At 45.0% G+C, this 23796-nt stretch overlaps 1 protein-coding gene across 3 annotated transcripts in view; it reads right to left on the bottom strand.

The window, feature by feature from the left end:
- Nucleotides 1–23796, bottom strand: part of LOC139380886 (armadillo repeat-containing protein 8-like) — a 28243-nt gene that overhangs the window by 2921 nt on the left and 1526 nt on the right. The window contains exons 1-19 of one of the 3 annotated variants that reach the window (XR_011628476.1): nt 21075–21330; nt 20603–20679; nt 19467–19538; nt 19001–19353; nt 12726–12823; nt 12053–12145; nt 11876–11956; nt 11451–11526; nt 11004–11094; nt 10782–10842; nt 10165–10365; nt 9578–9673; nt 9404–9486; nt 3006–3087; nt 2791–2877; nt 2224–2316; nt 1821–1970; nt 1543–1638; nt 600–695 (exon numbers count right to left, since the gene is read on the bottom strand). Coding sequence is in view for 2 of the 3 variants with exons in the window: in XM_071124027.1 (XP_070980128.1) it covers nt 600–695; nt 1543–1638; nt 1821–1970; nt 2224–2316; nt 2791–2877; nt 3006–3087; nt 9404–9486; nt 9578–9673; nt 10165–10365; nt 10782–10842; nt 11004–11094; nt 11451–11526; nt 11876–11956; nt 12053–12145; nt 12726–12823; nt 19001–19353; nt 19467–19538; nt 20603–20679; nt 21075–21125 (2037 nt within the window). In the remaining variant the exon portion in view is untranslated. Of the gene's footprint in view, nt 1–599; nt 696–1542; nt 1639–1820; nt 1971–2223; nt 2317–2790; nt 2878–3005; nt 3088–9403; nt 9487–9577; nt 9674–10164; nt 10366–10781; nt 10843–11003; nt 11095–11450; nt 11527–11875; nt 11957–12052; nt 12146–12725; nt 12824–19000; nt 19354–19466; nt 19539–20602; nt 20680–21074; nt 21355–23796 lie in introns of those variants that run through there. The other 2 variants (XM_071124027.1, XM_071124028.1) reach the window with 2 other exon arrangements.

Genomic DNA, 23796 nt, shown 5'->3' with positions numbered 1-23796 from the left:
AACACACCTCCAGGTTGTGTAAAGGCTATTTTACCAAGAAGGACAGTAATGGAGTGCTGCATCAGAAGACCTGGCCTCCACAATCACCTGTCCTCAACCCAATTGAGATGGTTTGGGATGAGTTGGACCGCAGAGTGAAGGAAAAGCAGCCAAAAGTGCTCAGCATATGTGGGAACTCCTTCAAGACTGTTGGAAAAGCATTCCTGGTGGTGCTGGGTGAGATAATGCCAAGAGTGTGTCATTAAGGCAAAGGATGGCTACTTTGAAGAATCTCAAATCTAAAACATATTTTGATTAGTTTAACACTTTTTTGGTTACTACATGATTCCATATGTGTTATTTCATAGTTTTGATGTCTTCACTTATTTGACATTGTAGAACATAGCAAAGATCAAGAATAACCCTTGAATGAGTAGGTGTGTCCAAATGTTTGACTGGTACTGTATGTAAAGAGACAGTGAAACTCGTTCTAAATAAACATTACCCCACGTGGATACATATATCAAGGTTGGCAACAGAGAGTTCAGTGAACTTGAGAACAAACCTATATTTTACTATTAAGTATTGCTACAGTGGATCATGGAGGGAAGAGATTCTACCATGTAATATTTGATTTTCTGGAGGATGTCGTCATTGGTCATGATGAGTTCCTTGGCTGTGTTGCCATCGGCAATATTGGCTAGGATGCAGAGTGTCTGAAATATAGAGAGCAGTTAAAGCTTGTGATCCCCTGCCCAGGCGTAGCTGACGCATGCCAGATCGTACACCACCTGGATAGGTATTTTACGTACCAGCTAACCACATCATATGTTACAGTAATCTGCTTACAGCAATCTGCTTACAGCAATCTGTTACGCAATCATTGGTTGATGCATGCAATGTCTGAGCAGGGGAACCCGACCACAGTGATACTGGTGTTCTGACCTACAGTATGTTGAGGGGGTCCTACAGTATGTTGAGGGGGTCCTACAGTATGTTGAGGGGGGTCCTACAGTATGTTGAGGGGGGTCCTACAGTATGTTGAGGGGGCCCTACAGTATGTTGAGGGGGTCCTACAGTATGTTGAGGGGGGTCCTACAGTATGTTGAGGGGGTCATACCTGCTCCTTGACCTACAGTATGTCAAGGGGGTCCTACCTGTCCCTTGACCTACAGTATGTTGAGGGGGGTCCTACAGTATGTTGAAGGGGTCCTGCCTGCACCTTGACCTACAGTATGTTGAGGGGGACCTACAGTATGTTGAGGGGGGTCCTACCTGCTCCTTGACCTACAGTATGTTGAGGGGGACCTACAGTATGTTGAGGGGGACCTACAGTATGTTGAGGGGTCATACAGTATGTTGAGAGGGTCCTACAGTATGTTGAGGGGGTCCTACAGTATGTTGAGGGGGTCCTACAGTATGTTAAGGGGGTCCTACAGTATGTTGAGGGGGTCCTACAGTATGTTGAGGGGGTCCTACAGTATGTTGAGGGGGTCCTACAGTATGTTGAGGGGGTCCTACAGTATGTTGAGGGGGTCCTACAGTATGTTGAGGGGGTCCTACCTGCTCCTTGACCTCAATGCTGTGTTCCCCCTCCAGGATCAGAGTGACCGCCTGCATGATCTGCTTCCCATGGGAACTCATGATCTGGTCTATGTGCTGAGAGAGAGAGAAATAGTTTTTGTCTTTAAAGGAATTTGGAGAGCTGTGTGTGTGTGTGTGTGGTGTGTGTGTGTGTGTGTGTGTGTGTGTGTGTGTGTGTGTGTGTGTGTGTGTGTGTGTGTGTGTGTGTGTGTGTGTGTGTCTGTGTCTGTGTCTGTCTGTCTGTCTGTCGGTCTTACAGGTCGTGTGGAGAGCAGGTTCCGTAACAGGCCCAAGGTCTTCATCAGGACGTTAGTGTCCGGGTCAGAGAGCAGACGGAAAAGCTGCTCCGTCCCCAAAGCTCTCACAATCTCCCCTTTCACCTTCTGGTCTGCCTGGAACGCCATGTTCTAAACACAAACAAACAAACAAACAAACAACAAAAAGGGTGTAGGTTAGACAGACACCTTCTAAACTAGGGTTGCAAAATGACAGACACTACCAAAGCTCTGGTTGGAAGATTGTCAGCTGAAGCCTTCCCTCACTGCTTGTTCTCTCCAGCCAACATCGCTAAGAAACCTGGGAAGTTTGGTTATGCAACCATTTGTCGAGGTAAAGTGGGCGAGCAGAGCAAGACAGAGAGGGGGTAAAGCGGGGACTCACCATGAGAGCCCAAATGCCGTTGACCCTCAGGGCTGGACTGTCACTCTGGGTCAGACTGCACAGTAACTCTACCACCCCTGACTCCAGGATAGGCTGCAGACATACACAAAACACATACACTTACTCCCACTGGTCAAGATACACGGCAAATATACAACCTGACAGCTAATATTTAGTCCTAAAAAGTCAAGCAAATTTTACTGAGTTGAGTTTGTCGACCAATCATGTAGTGGTCTAGGTAACAGTAGTAGTGTTGTTTGCTGCCTGCTACTAGGTAACAGTAGTAGTGTTGTTTGCGCCTGCTACTAGGTAACAGTAGTAGTGTTGTATTGCTGCCTACCACTAGGTAACAGTACTAGTGTTGTATTGCTGCCTGCTACTAGGTAACAGTACTAGTGTTGTATTGCTGCCTGCTACTAGGTAACAATAGTAGTGTTGTATTGCTGCCTGCTACTAGGTAACAGTAGTAGTGTTGTATTGCTGCCTGCTACTAGGTAACAGTAGTAGTGTTGTATTGCTGCCTACCACTAGGTAACAGTAGTAGTGTTGTATTACTGCCGGTCTCACCTCTTTGCTGGGGGAGAACTCCAGCAGCAGATTGCATAGTGTAGAAGAGGCCATGACCAGCACCTCGTCTGGAGCGTTCTGTAACAACTACACACAGAGAGAGAAGAGTACCTTCAGTCTTAATAATAGCCCCAAATATTGGCCATTTCCTCTGCAGCTTACACAAACATGATGTGACTATATAGAGATGTAGAGGGTAATACTAGAGTACAGACCTTCATAAGGGGTTTCCATACTGCGTGGTCATGAAAACTAGTCCTCAACTGCTGGACTGACCGGGACAGACTGTGAAGACACCTGGACACAGAGTGAGACAGAGGAAGAGTCAGATATCTTAGGTACAAGGAGATCTTCATAGGCTAAGAGGGAAACCGTTTCAATATACAAATTCTTTGACTCTATGGGTCAACTGGACCCTGGTCGCTTCCTTGTACGAAATAGTTATTTGGTTTTATAGTGGTAGGGCCTCTATACTACGTTAGGGGTATCTTGTATTTTACAGACTACAACCACACATTTTGTGACAGTCAAATTAATAAAGGCATGAAAGGAAAATAAAAATGGGCCAGAGTCATGAAACACGGGTAGGGGGAATGAAACATGGGTAGGGTAAATGAATGAAACACAGGCAGGGGTAATGAAACACTGGCAGGGGTAATAAAACACAGGTAGGGGTAATGAATGAAAGACAGGTAGGGGTAATGAATGAAAGACAGGTAGGGGTACTGAATGAAAGACAGGTAGGTGTAATGAATGAAAGACAGGTAGGGGTAATGAATGAAAGACAGGTAGGGGTACTGAATGAAAGACGGGTAGGGGTAATGAATGAAAGACAGGTAGGGGTAATGAATGAAAGACTGGTAGGGGTAATGAATGAAAGACTGGTAGGGGTAATGAATGATACACGGGCAGGGGTAATGAATGAAACACGGGCAGGGGTAATGAAACACAGGTAGGGGTAATGAATGAAACACTGGTAGGGGAAATGGATGAAACACAGGTTGGGGTAATGAAACACAGGTAGGGGTAATGAATGAAACACGGGTTGGGGTAATGAAACACAGGCAGGGGTAATGAATTAAACGCGAGTTGGGGTAATGGATGAAATGCAGGTAGGGGTAATGAATAAAACACGGGGTAATGAATTAAACACATGTAGGGGTAATGAATGAAACACGGGCAGGGGTAATGAATGAAACACAGGTAGGGGTAATAAATGCAACGCATGTAGGGGTAATGAATGAAACACAGGTAGGGGTAATGAATGAAACACAGGCAGGGGTAATGAATTAAACGCGGGTTGGGGTAATGAATGAAACGCAGGTTGGGGTAATGAATGAAAGACAGGTAGGGGTAATGAATGAAAGACAGGTAGGGGTAATGAATGAAAGACAGGTAGGGGTAATGAATGAAAGACAGGTAGGGGTAATGAATGAAAGACAGGTAGGGGTAATGAACGAAACACTGGTAGGGGTAATGAATGAAACACTGGTAGGGGTAATGAATGAAACACTGGTAGGGGTAATGAATGAAACACAGGCAGGGGTAATGAATGAAACACTGGTAGGGGTAATGAATGAAACACTGTTAGGGGTAATGAATGAAACACTGGTAGGGGTAATGAATGAAAGATTGGTAGGGGTAATGAATGAAACACAGGCAGGGGTAATGAATGAAACACGGGTAGGGATAATAAATGAAACACAGGCAGGGGTAATAAAACACAGAGAGGGGTAATGAATGAAACACGGGTAGGGTTAATGGATGAAACACTGGTAGGGGTAATGAATGAAACACGGGCAGGGGTAATGAATGAAACACAGGTAGGGGTAATGAATGAAACACAGGTAGGGGTAATGAATGCAACGCAGGTAGGGGTAATGAATGAAACACTGGTCGGGGTAATTAATGAAACACTGGTAGGGGTAATGAATGAAACAATGGTAGGGGTAATGAATGAAACACTGTCTAGGAGGTAATGGAACATTAAGCGCAGAGAACTGAAAGAAGGCATAAATCTTATTGCTTGTGTACGTTTTTGTTTACTGTCATTGTTGGTGTTTGTTGGTTATTATATGTTTGTTACATTTAGAAATTCAGATATATGTACTATTTGTTAATGATGTTTACCTGAAAAAATGAATATTATATAATTAAAAAATGACATGTAGACACACACGTCAAAAGTTTGGACACAGCTACTCATTCAAGGGTTTTTCTTTATTTTTACTATTTCTACTTTGTAGAATAATAGAAGACATCAAAACTATAGATATGGAATCATGGGGCGGCAGCGTAGCCTAGTGGTTAGAGCGATGGACTAGTAAAGGTTGCAAGTTCAAATCCCCGAGCTGACAAGGTACAAAACTGTCGTTCTGCCCCTGAACAGGCAGTTAACCCACTGTTCCTAGGCCGTCATTGAAAATAAGAATTTGTTCTTAACTGACTTGCCTAGTTAAATGAAGGTTAAAAAAAAAAAAATGTAGTGAAGATTAACAAAAAGTGTTAAACAAATCAAAATATATTTTATATTTGAGATTCTTCAAAGTAGCCACCCTTTGCCATGATGACAGCGTTGCACACTTCTTTCAACCCGCTTCATGAGGTAGTCACCTGGAATGCATTTCAATTAACAGGTGTGTCTTCTTAAAAGTTCATTTGTGAAATGTATTTCCTTCTTAATGCGTTTGAGACAATCAGTTGTGTTGTGACAGGGTAGGGGTGGTATACAGGGGATAGCCCTATCTGGTAAAATACCAAGTCTATATAACAGCTCAAATAAGCAAAGAGAAACGACAGTCCATCATTACTTTAAGACATGAAGGTCAGTCAATACGGAACATTTTAAGAACTGAAAGTTTCTTCAAGTGCAATTGCAAAAACCATCAAGTACTATGATGAAACTAGCTCTCATGAGGACCACCACAGGAAAGGAAGAACCAGAGTTACCTCTGCTGCAGAGGATAAGTTCATTAGAGTTACCAGCCACAGATATTGCAGCCCAAATACATTCTTCACAGAGTTCAAGTAACAGACATCAACTGTTCAGAGGAGACTGCGTGAATCAGGCCTTCATGGTTGAATTGCTGCAAAGAAACCTCTACTAAAGGACACCAATAAGAAGAAGAAACATGCTTTGGCCTAGAAACCCGAGCAATAGACATTAGACCGGTGGAAATTAGTCCTTTGGTCTGGAGTCCTAATTGGAGAATTTTGGTTCCAACCGCCGTCTTTGTGAGACGCAGAGTAGGTGAACGGATGTGTGGTTCCCACCGTGAAGCATGGAGGTGGTGGTGTTATGGTGTGATGGTGCTTTGCTGGTGACACCCTCATGATTGATTTAGAATTCAAGGCACACTTAACCAGCATGGCTACCAGAGCATTCTGCAGTGATCCACCATCCCATCTGGTTTGGGCTTAGTGGGACTAGCATTTGTTTTTCAACAGGACAATGACCCAACACACCTCCAGGCTGTGTAAGGGCTATTTGACCAAGAAGGAGAGTGATGGAGTGCTGCATCAGATGACCTGGCCTCCACAATCACCCGACCTCAACCCAATAGAGATGGTTTAGGATGAATCGCGCCGCAGAGTGAAGGAAATGCAGCCGACAAGTGCTCAGCATATGTGGGAACTCATTCAAGACTGTTGGAAAAGCATTCCAGGTGAAGCAGGTTGAGAGAATGCCAAGCGTGTGCAAAGCTGTCATCAAGGCAAAGGGTGGCTATTTGAAGAATCTCAAATATATTTTAATTTGTTTGACACTTTTTTGGTTACTACATGACTCCATGTGTCATTTCATAGTTTTGATGTCTTCAATATTATTCTACAATGTAGAAAATAGTCAAAATAAATAAAAACCCTTGAATAACTAGGTGTCCAAACTTTTGACTGGTACTGTGTGTACACACACACACACACACACACACACACACACACACACACACACACACACACAACACAAACACAAAAAATCCGGCTCTAGCCAGAATAGAAAGAGGAGTGGAAGGCCCCAGTGCACAACTGAGCAAGAGGACAAGTATATTAGGGTGTCTACTTTGAGAAACAGATGCCTCACAAGTCCTCAACTGGCAGCTTCATTAAACAGTATCCCGCAAAACACCGGTCTCAATGTCAATAGTGAAGAGGCAGAGTTCTTCTGTCCAGTGTCTGTGTTATTTTGCCCATCTTAATCTTTACTTTTTATTGGCCCGTCTGAGATATGGCCTTTTCTTTGCAACTCTGCCTAGAAGGCCTGAAACACGTCGCCCTGCGACGAACCATCAAACAGGCAAATACAGGGCTAAGATTGAATCATAGTACACCGGCTCCGACGCTCGTCTTATGTGGCAGGGCTTGCAAACTATTAAGCACAGCCACGAGCTGCCCAGTGACACGAACCTACCAGATGAGCTCAATCACTTCTATGCTCGCTTCGAGGCAAGCAACACTGAGGCATGCATGAGAGCATCAGGTGTTCCGAACGACTGTGTGATCACGCTCTCCGTAGCCGACGTGAGTAAGACCTTTAAACAGGTCAACATACACAAGGCTGAGGGGCCAGACAGATTACCAGGACGGGTGCTCCGAGCATGTGCTGACCAACTGGCAGGTGTCGTCCCTGACATTTTCAACATGTCCCTGATTAAGTCTGTAATACCAACATGCTTCAACTAGACCACCATAGTCCCTGTGCCCAAGAAGACAAAGGTAACCTGCCTAAATGACTACAGACCCGTAGCACTCACGTCCGTAGCCACGAAGTGCTTTGAAAGGTTGGTAATGGCTCACATCAACACCATTATCTCAGAAACCCTAGACCCATTCCAATTTGCATACCGCCCAAACAGATCCACAGATGATACAATCTCTATTGTACTCCACACTGCCCTTTCCAACCTGGACAAAAGGAACACTTATGTGAGAATGCTATTCATTGACTACAGCTCAGCGTTCAACACCATAATGCCCTCAAAGTTCATCACTAAGCTAAGTATCCTGGAACTAAACACCTCCCTCTGCAACTGGATCCTGGACTTCCTGACAGGCCGCCCCCAGGTGGTGAGGGTAGGTAGCAACACATCTGCCACGCTGATCCTCAACACTGGAGCTCCCCAGGGGTGCGTGCTCAGTCCCCTCCTGTACTCCCTGTTCACCCACGACTGCATGGCCAGGCATGACTCCAACACCATCATTAAGTTTGCAGAAGACACAAGTGGAGCAGGTTGGGAGCTTCAAGTTCCTTGGTGTCCACATCACCAACAAACTAGAATGGTCCGAACACACCAAGACAGTCGTGAAGAGGGCACGACAAAGCCTATTTCCCCTCAGGAATCTAAAAAGATTTTGTATGGGTCCTGAGATACTCAAAAGATTCTACAGCTGCAATATCATGAGCATCCTGACTGTTTGCATCACTGCCTGGTACGGCAATTGCTCGGCCTCTGACCGCAAGGCACTACAAAGGGTAGTGCGTACGGCCAAGTACATCACTGGGGCTAAGCTGCCTGCCATCCAGGACCTCTACACCAGGCGGTGTCAGAGGAAGGCCCTACAATTGTCAAAGACCCCAGCCACCCCAGTCATAGACTGTTCTCTCTACTACCGTATGGCAAGCGGTACCGGAGTGCCATGTCTTGGACAAGAAGGCTTCTCAACAGTTTTTACCCCCAAGCCATAAGACTCCTGAACAGGTAATCAAATGGCTACCCGGACTATTTTCATGGTGTGCCCCCCCTCACCCCAACCCCTCTTTTTAAGCTGCTGCTACTCTCTGTTTATCATACATGCATAGTCACTTTAACTATACATTCATGTATATACTACCTCAATTGGCCCGACCAACCAGTGCTCCCGCACATTGGCTAACCGGGCTATCTGCATTGTGTCCCACCACCCGCCAACGCCTCTTTTACACTACTGCTACTCAATGTTCATCATATATGCATAGTCACTTTAACCATTTCTACATGTACATACTACCTCAATCAACCTGACTAACCAGTGTCTGTATGTAGCTTCGCTACTTTTAAAGCCTGGCTACTGTATATAGCCTGTCTTTTTACTGTTGTTTTATTTCTTTACTTACCTATTGTTCACCTAATACCTTTTTTTGCACTATTGGTTAGAGTCTATAAGTCAGCATTTCACTAAGGTGAAATACCACTAAGGTGAATACCTGTTGTATTCAGCATTTCACTAAGGTTTACACCTGTTGTATTCAGCATTTCACTAAGGTTTACACCTGTTGTATTCAGCGCACGTGACAAATAAACCTTGATTTGATTTGATGTGATGGTTGCTGATAATGGGCCTCTGTAGATATTCCATTTTTTTTTTTTAAATCTGCCGTTTCCAGCTACAATAGTCATTTACAACATTAACAATGTCTACACTGTATTTCTGATCAACTTGATGTTATTTTCATTATTATTTTATTTATTATTTAATTATTATTATTTTTAAATTAGCTTTTCTTTCAGAAACATGGACATTTCTCAGTGACCCCAAACTTTTGAACGGAGGTGTATATATATATATATAAAATAGAGAGGAACAGAATGTGACAGGACACTCAGTGGAGAGCAGAGAAGTAGAGATGTGTTTTCCGTACCTGACGGCTGCTAGCCGCACCTTGATGCTGGATTCTGACAGGCCGCTCACTATCCTGTCCATCATGTTCTCGGTCTCTGTGATCTGAGGAGGGAGAAACAGGAGCGGGGGGTTACGAGAAGGACACTTCTAAAAGTGGCTGGGTTAGGGTGGGTGTGTGTACTGTTGAAGTCACCTTCTTGCGGATGTCTTCATCGTTGGAGCCCAGTGAGGCGTACAGCTTGAAGGCAGCTTGCCTCAGCTCATGTGCGTGCTTCAAGTCGTGATCCAACTACAGATAAATAAACATTTAAATAAACCATTATTTTTAGGTGTAAAGCTCGACGCCATTGAATCTGGAGCAGCGGAAACGAGTTCTCTGGAGTGATGAATCACGCTTCACCATCTGGCAGTCTGATGAGCAAATCTGGGTTTAGTGGACACTACCTTCCGAATGCATAGTGCCAAATGTAAAGTCTGGTGGAAGAGGCATAATGGTATGGGGCTGTTTTTCATGGTTCAGACTAGGCCCCTTAGTTCCAGTGAAGGGAAATCTTAATGCTACAGCATACAATGACATTCTAGACTATGCTGTGCTTCCAACTTTGTGGCAACAGTTTGTGGAAGGCCCTTACCTTTTTAAGCATGGTAAGATTTTTGTCCAAATGAAGGACTGTGGTGTTCTTTTCTCACCACAGTTTCAGTGTTTTCCTGATGGTCACTGTTTTCTCTGCCTTGTAAGACTGCCTGGCTAGGTTCAATGACTACAGTCCAGTGTCTCACCCTCTTGATGTCAGTGATGGCGCTGACAGAGCTGGGGTATTTGAAGTAGTCAGCCAGCATGGCCACTAGGTGGTCGGTTACACTGGCGATCCTCTGCAGCTCCACATCAGGCTCCATCAGGTAGGCCAGGGTCTCTGCCCCCTCCACACGCTCTTCCAACAGACGCTCCTTACTGCACATCCTCACCAGGCACGGCAGGGTCTACAGACAGGGGTGGAACCAGAGTTCTACATACAGGTTGGCATTTATTGGGATGACTCATGCACTGGAGGCAGCTCTGCAGGGTGGTCACTAGCTGACATTGCCACAAAGTCATCAAATCTGATTTTAACCCTAACCACACTGCTAATCTTGTGCCAAACCCTAAACTTAAATTATTACCAAAAAGCTACATTTTGTTTCCATAAATGCTTTACGTTACAGACAATTTTGACTTTGCATTCTGGCCCATCTAGTGGAAACTGCTCTGCTTCCAGGACAAGATCCATCCCAATAAATGTCCGCACGTACGCACACACACGCACACACACACACACGCACACGCACACGCACACACACATCAGTATTAGATTGAGTCGTTAGATGAGTGCACAATGGTACAATCAAAATAGTATCACCTTTAAAACAATGCACCTGTCATCTGTTCTGATGGCTCCCGCTCGACACATGTATGTTAGACTGGGGGAGACAGAAAGAGAGAGAGGGAGAGAAATGTCACCTTCAGAAAGAAAAACACTTTCACACACGTAACTTCAGTCCGCAGATTCACACCTACTAGCACTTACGTCGACATGGTCAATCGCAGCACACTTAGTTTAATAGTCCAGTGAAACACTCACCACTTGGCTGCTGTGAGCTGCATTTCAATGGGCAGATCCCTTTGCAACATTCTGACAAATACCTGAGAGAGCAGATCCCCATCAACCAGCACTGAGAACAGAGAGGAGAACATAGATTTGTATCGTAGCAGCATAATACTATATTATGACCATCTGACAACATGTCTGCTACCATGACGATAACAATGTAATGGCAATAACAGAACACCTCTGACACAGAGTAAACAACATAACTAGAATCTGTCCCAGTTAGGTCTCAGAGTAGGCAAGAATGAAATAGCGAGAGAGAAAGAGAGGGAGAGAAAAGGGAGAGAGAGGGAGGCAGGGAGAGAGGGAGAGAAAAGGAAGAGAGAGGGAGAGAAAAGGAAGAGAGAGGGAGAGGCAGGGAGAGAAAAGGAAGAGAGAGGGAGGCAGGGAGAGAGAAATAAAAAGGAAAACTAGTCTTACCATTCACTAATGTCATGGAGACCTGAGTGTTCTCATAGGCCAGGACTGAGAAGCATTTTAATGCCTGCATTCGTACCTGTACGGCATGAGAGAACCAAAGAAAGAGAGGTAGTGAGATAACAGGGGGGAAAGGGGAGAGAGGGTGAGAGAGAGGGTGAGATGTTAATACAATTCAATTCAATTCAAGTGGCTTTATTGGCATGAGAAACATGTGTTAACATTGCCAAAGCAAGTGAGGTAGATAATATACAAAAGTGAAATAAACAATAAAAATGAACAGTAAACATTGCACAAACAGAAGTTTCAAAACAATAAAGACATTACAAATGTCATATTACGTATATATACAGTGTTGCAACGAGAGATGTGAGAGATGAGAGATGGTTGAACTGAGACAATGGTTGAGTAATAGTTTCAAACAGTACCTTATAGGAGAGAGAGATGAGCATGGGAGCAATGTTCTGGATCGCCCCGTGGTTAAACAGAACCGTCTGATGCTCTGGACTCTACAGAACACACACATAACTGAGTCATTCCTCAGACAGACTAATTAACATGTCTTCTACTAGATGACCGTTTTAAATGTGTACTGCTGTACTGACCTTGCAGCAGTGAGAGAAGATCTGGGTGATGTAGTCCTGCGTCCGCGGAGACCGACTCAGCAGGGACATCAAGTGGGGAATCACAGTGGGGTCCTGAAGGAGACAGACACTGTGACTGTCCACCCGGCTCAGAACACACGGCTCAGATTCAGAACACACGGCTCAGAACACACGGCTCAGATTCAGAACACACGGCTCAGAACACACGGCTCAGATTCAGAACACACGGCTCAGATTCAGAACACACGGCTCAGAACACACGGCTCAGATTCAGAACACACGGCTCAGAACACACGGCTCAGATTCAGAACACACGGCTCAGATTCAGAACACACGGCTCAGAACACACGGCTCAGATTCAGAACACACGGCTCAGAACACACGGCTCAGATTCAGAACACACGGCTCAGATTCAGAACACACGGCTCAGAACACACGGCTCAGAACACACGGCTCAGATTCAGAACACACGGCTCAGAACACACGGCTCAGATTCAGAACACACGGCTCAGATTCAGAACACACGGCTCAGATTCAGAACACACGGCTCAGATTCAGAACACACGGCTCAGATTCAGAACACACGGCTCAGATGAGTGCTAGAGAGAGCATGTTGTAATATTACGCTACACCCCTATGGATGTGTGTCAGAGAACAAGTGACTAAGACTTACAGTGTAGAGCAGCTGCACTGGGGTGACTGGACTGATGAAGACTGTCCTGAGGCAGCGAAGACAAGCCTCGATGAAGACCAGGTCTGGACATACCAGACCTGCATATACACAGAGAGCATAAGTAAATGATCAAATCACATTGTATTAGTCACATGCGCCGAATACAACAGGTGTAGACCTTACAGTGAAATGCTTTACTTACCTAACCAACAATGCAGTTAAGAAAAATAAGTGTTAAGTAAAAAATAAAAAATAAAGTAATTGAAGAGCAGCAGTAAAATAACAGTAGCGATGTTATATACAGGGGGTACCGGTACAGAGTCAATGTGGAGACTATATACAGGGGGTACCGGTACAGAGTCAATGTGGAGGCTATATACAGGGGGTACCGGTACAGAGTCAATGTGGAGACTATATACAGGGGGTACCGGTACAGAGTCAATGTGGAGGCTATATACAGGGGGTACCGGTACAGAGTCAATGTGGAGACTATATACAGGGGGTACCGGTACAGAGTCAATGTGGAGACTATATACAGGGGGTACCGGTACAGAGTCAATGTGGAGACTATATACAGGGGGTACCGGTACAGAGTCAATGTGGAGGCTATATACAGGGGGTACCGGTACAGAGTCAATGTGGAGGCTATATACAGGGGGTACCGGTACAGAGTCAATGTGGAGGCTATATACAGGGGGTACCGGTACAGAGTCAATGTGGAGACTATATACAGGGGGTACCGGTACAGAGTCAATGTGGAGGCTATATACAGGGGGTACCGGTACAGAGTCAATGTGGAGACTATATACAGGGGGTACCGGTACAGAGTCAATGTGGAGGCTATATACAGGGGGTACCGGTACAGAGTCAATGTGGAGACTATATACAGGGGGTACCGGTACAGAGTCAATGTGGAGGCTATATACAGGGGGTACCGGTACAGAGTCAATGTGGAGGCTATATACAGGGGGTACCGGTACAGAGTCAATGTGGAGGCTATATACAGGGGGTACCGGTACAGAGTCAATGTGGAGACTATATACAGGGGGTACCGGTACAGAGTCAATGTGGAGGCTATATACAGGGGGTACCGGTACAGAGTCAATGTGGAGGCTATATACAGGGGGTACCGGTACAGAGTCAATGTGGAGACTATATACAGGGGGTACCGGTACAGAGTCAATGTGGAGACTATATACAGGGGGTACCAGTACAGAGTCAATGTGGAGGCTATATACAGGGGGTACCGGTACAGAGTCAATGTGGAGACTATATACAGGGGGTACCGGTACAGAGTCAATGTGGAGACTATATACAGGGGGTACCGGTACAGAGTCAATGTGGAGACTATATACAGGGGGTACCAGTACAGAGTCAATGTGGAGGCTATATACAGGGGGTACCGGTACAGAGTCAATGTGGAGACTATATACAGGGGGTACCGGTACAGAGTCAATGTGGAGACTATATACAGGGGGTACCGGTACAGAGTCAATGTGGAGACTATATACAGGGGGTACCAGTACAGAGTCAATGTGGAGGCTATATACAGGGGGTACCGGTACAGAGTCAATGTGGAGGCTATATACAGGGGGTACCGGTACAGAGTCAATGTGGAGACTATATACAGGGGGTACCGGTACAGAGTCAATGTGGAGGCTATATACAGGGGGTACCGGTACAGAGTCAATGTGGAGACTATATACAGGGGGTACCGGTACAGAGTCAATGTGGAGGCTATATACAGGGGGTACCGGTACAGAGTCAATGTGGAGACTATATACAGGGGGTACCGGTACAGAGTCAATGTGGAGACTATATACAGGGGGTACCGGTACAGAGTCAATGTGGAGACTATATACAGGGGGTACCGGTACAGAGTCAATGTGGAGGCTATATACAGGGGGTACCGGTACAGAGTCAATGTGGAGGCTATATACAGGGGGTACCGGTACAGAGTCAATGTGGAGACTATATACAGGGGGTACCGGTACAGAGTCAATGTGGAGACTATATACAGGGGGTACCGGTACAGAGTCAATGTGGAGGCTATATACAGGGGGCACCGGTACAGAGTCAATGTGGAGGCTATATACAGGGGGTACCAGTACAGAGTCAATGTGGAGACTATATACAGGGGGTACCGGTACAGAGTCAATGTGGAGACTATATACAGGGGGTACCAGTACAGAGTCAATGTGGAGGCTATATACAGGGGGTACCGGTACAGAGTCAATGTGGAGACTATATACAGGGGGTACCGGTACAGAGTCAATGTGGAGACTATATACAGGGGGTACCGGTACAGAGTCAATGTGGAGACTATATACAGGGGGTACCAGTACAGAGTCAATGTGGAGGCTATATACAGGGGGTACCGGTACAGAGTCAATGTGGAGGCTATATACAGGGGGTACCGGTACAGAGTCAATGTGGAGACTATATACAGGGGGTACCGGTACAGAGTCAATGTGGAGGCTATATACAGGGGGTACCGGTACAGAGTCAATGTGGAGACTATATACAGGGGGTACCGGTACAGAGTCAATGTGGAGGCTATATACAGGGGGTACCGGTACAGAGTCAATGTGGAGACTATATACAGGGGGTACCGGTACAGAGTCAATGTGGAGACTATATACAGGGGGTACCGGTACAGAGTCAATGTGGAGACTATATACAGGGGGTACCGGTACAGAGTCAATGTGGAGGCTATATACAGGGGGTACCGGTACAGAGTCAATGTGGAGACTATATACAGGGGGTACCGGTACAGAGTCAATGTGGAGACTATATACAGGGGGTAACAGTACAGAGTGAATGTGGAGACTATATACAGGGGGTACCGGTACAGAGTCAATGTGGAGGCTATATACAGGGGGTACCGGTACAGAGTCAATGTGGAGACTATATACAGGGGGTACCGGTACAGAGTCAATGTGCGGGGCACTGGTTAGTTGAGGTAATATGTACATGTAGGTAGAGTTAAAGTGACTATGCATAGACAATAAACAGAGTAGCAGCAGCGTAAAAGAGGGAACGGGGACAGTGCAAATAGTCTGGGTAGCCATTTGATTAGCTGTTCAGAACTCTATGGCTTGTGGGTAGAAGCTGTTAATTAGCCTTTTGGAACTAAACTTGCAGCTCCGGTACCATGCAGTAGCAGAGAGAACAGTCTACGACCAGGGTGGCTGGAGTCTGACAATTTTTAGGGCCTTCCTCTGATACCGCCTGGTATAGAAGTCCTGGATGGCAGGAAGCTTGGCCCCAGTGATGTATTGGGCCGTACGCACTACCCTATATAGTGCCTTTGAAGTCGGAGGCTGAGCAGTTGCCGTACCAGGCAGTGAGGATCTGCAAACCCATGCCAAATCTTTTCAGTCCCCTGAGGGGGAAAAGGTTTTGTCGTGCCCTCTTCACGACTGTCTTGGTGTGTTTGGACCATGATAGTTTGTTGGTGATGTGGACACCAAGAAACTCTAAGCTTTCAACCTGCTCCATTACAGCCCTGTCGAGGAGAATGGGGGTGTGCTCGGTTCTCCTTTTCCTGTAGTCCACAATCATCTCCTTTGTCTTGATCACGTTGAGGGAGAGGCTGTTTTCCTGGCATTGTCTCTGACCTCCTCCCTATAGGGCTGTCTCATTGTTGTCAGTGATTAGGCATACCACTGTTGTGTCATCAGCAAACTAAATGGTGTTGGAGTTGTGCCTGGTCATGCAGTCATGAGTGAAGAGGGAGTACAGGAGGGGACTGAGCACGCACCCCTGCGGAGCTCCAGTGTTGAGGTTCAGTGTGGAGGATGTGTTGCTACCTACCCTCACCATCTGGGGGGCGACCCATCAGGAAATCCAAGATCCAGTTGCACAGGGAGGTGTTTAGTCCCAGGGTTGTTAGCTTAGTGATGAGCTTTAAGGGCACTATGGTGTTGAACGCTGAGCTGTAGTGAAGGAGTAGCATTCTCTCGTAGGTGTTCCTTTTGTCCAGGTGGGAAAAGGAAGTGTGGAGTGCAATAGAGATTGCATCATCTGCGGATCTGTTTGGGCGGGTTACCTTAGTGTTCTTGGGCACAGGGACTATGGTGGTCTGCTTGAAACATGTTGGTATTACAGACTCAGTCAGGGACAGGTTGAAAATGTCAGTGAAGACACTTGCCAGTTGGTCAGTGCATACTTGGAGTACACGTCCTGTTAATCCGTCTGGCCCTGCGGCCTTGTGAATGTTGACCTGTTTAAAGGTTTTACTCACATCAGCTGTGGAGAGCGTGATCACACAGTCTTCCGTAACCACTGACGCTCTCATGCATGCTTCAGTGTTGTTTGCCTCGATCCCAGCATAGAAGTAATTTAACTCATCTGGTAGGCTAATGTCACTGGGCAGCTCGCGACTGTGCTTCCCTTTACAATAATATTTTGAAGATAAATACACAACGCAGAGGATGAGAGGACAAGAGTACTAAACTAAATATAGTACTAATGGTCAATAGGGAATTGTCAACGTAAATAGGAGTTGGGTTTCAGTTCAACAGCTGTTTCAAATCTGTGAAAGGTCACTCCTGAACTCAGAGCTACATTCCGTACATTGAGTCGGGAACAGGATACTTGTTATTTGGCCATGTGGTACTGAAGGTCTGCTCAATGGTTAACCCCAGACTAGGGTGGGGGGTTATAAATGGGAGACTGAACATCTACCTCCCAGCACAACATCTTGATTTGTCCTTTTCAAATAAACCTATTTTCCTTCCCCTGATTTGCTTTGGAGTTTGTGTTATTGAAGAATAACATCAATTGCTAACACCTTTGTAATCTGTAATAGTTTTTGCAAGCCCTGCCCCATCCGATGAATGTCGGAGCCGGTGTAGTACGATTCAATCTTAGTACTGTTTTGATGCTTTGTCTATTTGATGCTTCGTCTGAGGGCATAGCGGGATCTCTTATAAGCTTCCGGGTTAGAGTCCCGCTCCTTGAAAGTGGCAGCTCTACCCTTTAGCCCAGTGCAGATGTTGCCTGTAATCCATGGCTTCTATTTGGGGTGTGTACGTACAGTCACTGTGGGGACGACGTCATCAATGCACTTATTGACAAAGCCAGTGACTGATGTGGTGTACTGCTTAATGCCGGAAGAATCCCAGAACATATTCCGGTCTGTGCTAGCAAAACAATCCTGTAGCTTAGCATCTGCGTCATCTGACCACTTCTTTATTGACTGAGTTACTGGTGCTTCCTGCTTGAGTTTTTGCTTGTAAGCAGGAATCAGGAGGATAGAATTATTTGCCAAATGGGGGTGAGGGAGAGATTTGTTTACATCTCAGTGTGTGGAGTAAATAAAGGTGGTCCAGAGTTATTTTCCCTCTGGTTGCATATTTAAAATGCTGGTAGAAATTAGGTAAAATAGATTTCAGTTTCCCTGCATTAAAGTCCCCGGCCACTAGGACCGGCGACTCAGGATGAGCATTTTTCTGTTTGCCTATGGCCGCATACAGCTCGTTGAGTGCGGTCTTAGTGTCAGCATCGGTTTGTGGTGGTCAATAGACAGCTACGAAGAATATAAATGAAAACTATTTTGGTAAAGACTGTGTGGTACAGCTTATCATGAGATACTCTACCTCAGGCAAGCAAAACCTAGAGACTTCCTTACTATTAGATTTTGTGCACCCGCTGTTGTTTACAAATATACACAGACCGCCTCCCCTTGTCTTACCGGAGGCTGCTGTTCTATCTTGCCGATACAGTGTAAAACCCGCCAGCTGTATGTTATTCATGGCGTCATTCAGCCACGACTCGGTGAAACACAAGATATTACTGTTTTTAATGTCCCGTTGGTAGGATATACGTGATCGTAGTTCATCTATTTTGTTATCCAGTAATTGTACGTTGGCTAATAGGACCGATAGTAAAGGCAGATTACCCACTCGCCATCGGATCCTTACAAAGCACCCCGACCTACGTCCCAGATATCCCTGTTTCTTTCTCCTGCGAATGACGTCCGACTCATTAAAGAAAGAATCTTCTTCCAGTACGGGGTGATTCATCTCTTCTGATATGTAGAAGCTCTTTTCAGTCATAACAGACGGTGGCAGAAACATTATGTACAAAATAAATTGAGTGAAAAAACACACTCAATAGCACAACCGGTTAAGGGACCGTAAAACGGCAGCCATTTCCTCAGGGGCCATTATCTGTTCGTTGTTTCCCTATTGTTTGCAGTGTGTGTGTGCGCGTGTGTGTGCGTGTGCGTGTGCGTGCGCGTGTGCGTGCGTGCGTGTGTTTGTGTGTACCTTGCAGCAGAGCAGGGATGATGTGACAGTCCACCAGGGACTTGATGTTGTTCTCTGTGCCCATGGCCAGACTGCCCAGTACCACCACACACTCTGTCCTCAGCACCACCGCACCCTCTGTCCTCAGTTCTGAGCCCAGCAACACCACACACTCTGTCCTCAGTTCTGAGCCCAGTACCACCACACCCTCTGTCCTCAGTTCTGAGCCCAGTACCACTGCACCCTCTGTCCTCAGTTCTGAGCCCAGCACCTCTGTCCTCAGCACCACCGCACCCTCTGTCCTCAGTTCTGAGCTCAACACCTCTGTCCTCTGCTCAGAGCTGGATAAGCCCTGCTGGAGCAGGTACAGTAACCTGGGGGAAGGAAGGACAGACTCTGTGAGAGAGAAAAAAAAGAAGACAGGGGAAGCAGGAAAAGAGGGGAGGTGAGAGAGGAGACCGAAGGTAAGGGGGAAAGCGAGAGATACCTGGGCACAGCTCCCAGGACAATCAGGTTGGCTTTCTGTTTGTTGTTTCCGATGACAGCATTCTTCATGTCACTGTGAACACACACACAGAGTCAGATGTGTGGAGCTCCCTCAGCATGTTACCAACAGCCACAATAACGACACTTGTCAGAGTTCATCCACAGTATAATTCCTATCACCAGCGCTAAACACGTCTAAACACTATGGCTAACTAACGTCTACAGGCTCAGCTGAGAAACATCAGTGCTGCTCCAGCTTGTTAACGTATTGCTTTGAGAGGATAGAATACTGATTATAAACTGGGTGGTTTGAGCCCTGAATGCTGATTGTATGAATGCCGTGGTATATCAGACCGGGTACTACGGGTATGACAAAACATTACATTTTTACTGCCCTAATTATGTTGGTAACCAGTTTATATCAGCAATAAGGCACCTCGGGGTTTGTTGTATATGGCCAATATACCACGGCTAAGGGCTGTATCCAGACACTCCGTGTTGCGTCGTGCATAAGAACAGCCCTTAGGCATGGTATATTGGCCATATACCACACCCCCTCGGGCCTTATTGCTTAAATATCACACACCATTTATTTAAGCCAATAACATATGAAAAGTTATCCAGAGTACAGAATTCTAACTGTGGTTCGCCAACTGATGAGACCCTATAGAATGTAATGCATGCGATATAAAGATACTAGTAGTTAATGGAGTGAAATAGCCATGAGCTGGCAGAGGCCAGTGGAAAAGAACAGCTGCACCAGTCAGGTAGTGATGCGGCCAGCTGCCTAAAACCGTAACCAGAGCTGGGCCTCAGAGAAAAAAATAAAGATGAAGCAGACTGACTGATCACACACAGGTCGTACAGCCACATGTAAACAAAGTGGTCTAAGCAGCTCTCACTGAGCTCACACTAGGCATTCAGACTCACACAAGGACAGACACAGAGGCTTGTGTCCCAAATGGCACCCTATTTCCCATAAGGCTCTGGTCAAAAGTAGTGCACTAAGTAGAGAAAAGGGTGCCATTTGGGACAAAAAAAACCAAAGAGGGACAGTGACAGGACAAATATAAAGTGTTCCTATAGTAAGACATAGGCTAATACAACACAAGGTCATGTAAATTATAATGTACTTACATGACTCCCTGCAGCACTTTCTGTGGATCGGGGTGGAACAGCCGGTCAACATAATGGCGGCTGGTGGCCGTGACCTCCTGCATGGTGACACGAGAGAGAACAACAGTGAGTCGGCACTGGCCTCCCTCCTCATCCCACCGCTGACGCCAACCACACACACACTCAGCAGTCAGGACTGGTCAGGGGCCAGACAGATACGCCATCCCAGAAAAGCCCTTCCTAACTATACAACTGGTCAACAGGCACTAGGCTACTCTCGTCAAGCTGTAAACTCATCCAGAGCACGAGACGGCTGTATGCCACTTAATAACTTTATCATCGAGTGGTGGGGACTGTCCAGAACTTTCCGCACTACTCACTATGTGAGATACACTACATGACTAAAAGTATGTGGACACCTGGGCCCAAATTCACAAACTCTTAAGAAGAAATGTCTTCTTTAATGCAATTTTTTCCTTAAAAAACTTCTTACGTTTTTTTCGTAAGTAGTGTTTTGTGAATCCGGCCCCTGCTCGTCAAACATCTCATTCCAAAATCATGGGCATTAATATGGAGTTGGTCCCCCCTTTGCTGCTGTAACAGCCTCCAATCTTCTGGGAAGGCTTTCCACTAGATGTTGGAACATTGCTGCGGGGACTTGCTTCCATTCAGCCATAAGAGCATTAGTGAGGTCGGGCACTGATGTTGGGCCTGGCTCGCAGTCGGAGTTCCAATATTTTTTTCCCTTATTTTTTCTTAACAGCAAATCAATACAAAAAGTACATGGGAACACAAGTATATATAAAGAATATAAAAAGGACATTTGGGCTAGGGGCGGGGCTAGGGGCGGGGCTAGGGGATACAATATCACATTACACAAGGACCTTAAAGGACATACACACATTTATAATTTTAACAGCTTTTTTGTTGGCAGAGGTTTTAACAATCTTAAAATATAGTTCAATTTCTTTTTGCAAGGTAATAAAATGTGTTGTTTTGTTTGTAAATATACATTTGTGAATATGAAATTTGGCCAAAAGAGTAATGAAATGAATTACATAAAATTGTTTCAACTTATTTCTATGATAAGTAAAGAATCCAAGCAGTATATCTCTTCATAACAGTGTACAATCTTCTTAAATGTGTTCAATTATAAATATACTGACGTCTTGCCACAGATTCCTTACATGAATACAATGCAACACTGTTTCTGAGTGGTAATTACAAAAGGTACAATTTGATTTTGTTTTTTTCATATAGTGGTTGGCAGGATAATATTTATGAATAATTTTAAAAGAAACTTCCTTCTTAAGGATCGGACCCTTTTTTTCCCTCCAAATTTCACCTAAAATTACATACCCAAATATAACTGCTTGTAGCTCAGGACCTGAAGCAAGGATATACATATTCTTGATACCATTTCAAATCAAATCAAATTTTATTGGTCACATACACATGGTTAGCAAAGTTGATGCGAGTGTAGCGAAATGCTTGTGGTTCTAAGTAATCTAACAATTTCACAACAACTACCTTATACACACAAGTGTAAAGGAATGATTAAGAATATGTACATATAAATATATGGATGAGCGATGGCTGAAAGGCAAAGGCAAGATGCCTATGTACTTTTTGTATTGATTTGTTGTTAATAAAAAATATGAAAAAAACATAATTGGAACGCCGAAGCGAGCCAGGCCCAACACCAGTGCCCGACCTCACTAATGCTCTTGTGGCTGAATGGAAGCAAGTCCCTGCAGAAATGTTCCAAAGGAAACACTTTGAAGTTGGTGGAAATGTGAAATGAATGTAGGAGAATATAACACATTAGATCTGGTAAGAGATGACACAAAGAAAAAACGTGTTTGTGTTTTTTGTTCCATCATCTTTGAAATGCAAGAGAAAGGCCACAATGTATTATTCCAGCTTTCAACCATTGCATTTATGTTCAAAATGTTGTATCAAGTCTACCCAAATGTGCCTAATTGGTTTATTAATACATTTTCAAGTTCATAACTGTGCACTCTCCTCAAACAATAGCATGATGTTATTTCCGATTCATTCCAAAGGTGTTCGATGTGGCTGAGGCGTTTTCTGCATGATAACTTAAATCTCAAGCCATCTTATTAACGTTAACTTTATAAAGTGTGTAGCTAGCTAGATGTTCGGTATCTTGTTGAACCCTAACGCTTCGAACACACCGACAGTGTCATTGCGCAAATAGTACGCAGCATCATCTGGATGTGTGTGCAACAAAAGTTCAACATTCACCTTCTGCTCCCATTTCTGTCAAGCCGCCCACGCATACAGTTTGACACATACATTCGATAAATCCAACATATGCACCACACCAAACGCACTGCAACTGCAACGCTGCAAGGATTTATGTGAATTTATCAAAATGCCTTTCAGTCAGTTGACCATGAAGTGTTGCTAGCTAGACTCAGAAACATTGCTCTCAGTGAAGGGGTAGTAAATTGGTTTAGGAACTATCTTTCTGACAGAACACAATGTGTATATACTGACAATCACAGGTCTAGCTTTCTTGAGATTAATAGAGACGTGCCCCAGGGTTCCATTTTAGCTTCTCAATTTTTATTAATGATTTGGGAAATGGGATGCAACCAGCAAACATTACATCTATATGCAGATGACACAGTTATATATTCATGTGCTCCTTCTGTGGTTCAGGCTGTTGAAGAGCTCCAAACTGCTTTTCAGTCACTGCAGGCCTCCCTTTATGGTCTCAAACTGGTCTTGAATATACAAAAACTGAATTCATGACCTTTACCAGAGCTAGAACTCTGCCAGAGAACGTTGGCATTGTCACATCTGGTGGCTTATCCATTGGAAAAGTGTCATCCTACAAATACCTAGGCATTTGGTTGGATAACAAATTGTCCTTTAAAGTTCATGTGGATAATCTTGTGACAAAGCTTACATTGAAATTGGGTTTTTATTTTCGTAATAAGGCTTGCTTCCCGCTTATGGCTAGAAAGAAGCTTGTTCAGCCCACTTTTCTCTCTGTATTTGATTATGGTGACCTGTTGTATATGCATGCAACCTCCTCCGTCTTAGAGACTGCACGATAAGCAGAGTCCATTCTTGCTCATTATTACCAATGCCAAGTCACTCACCCGTCATTGCACATTATCCAACCTACCATTTGGTACCTCACTTTATATGCGCAGAAATATACATTTGTATGTGTTCATCTA

This window comes from Oncorhynchus clarkii, chromosome 22, assembly GCF_045791955.1.
Source record: "Oncorhynchus clarkii lewisi isolate Uvic-CL-2024 chromosome 22, UVic_Ocla_1.0, whole genome shotgun sequence".
In the NCBI taxonomy this organism is placed as follows: domain Eukaryota; kingdom Metazoa; phylum Chordata; class Actinopteri; order Salmoniformes; family Salmonidae; genus Oncorhynchus; species Oncorhynchus clarkii.
The sequence above is the reverse complement of the archived record's forward strand: the minus strand, read 5'-3'. Positions and strand labels throughout refer to the sequence as shown.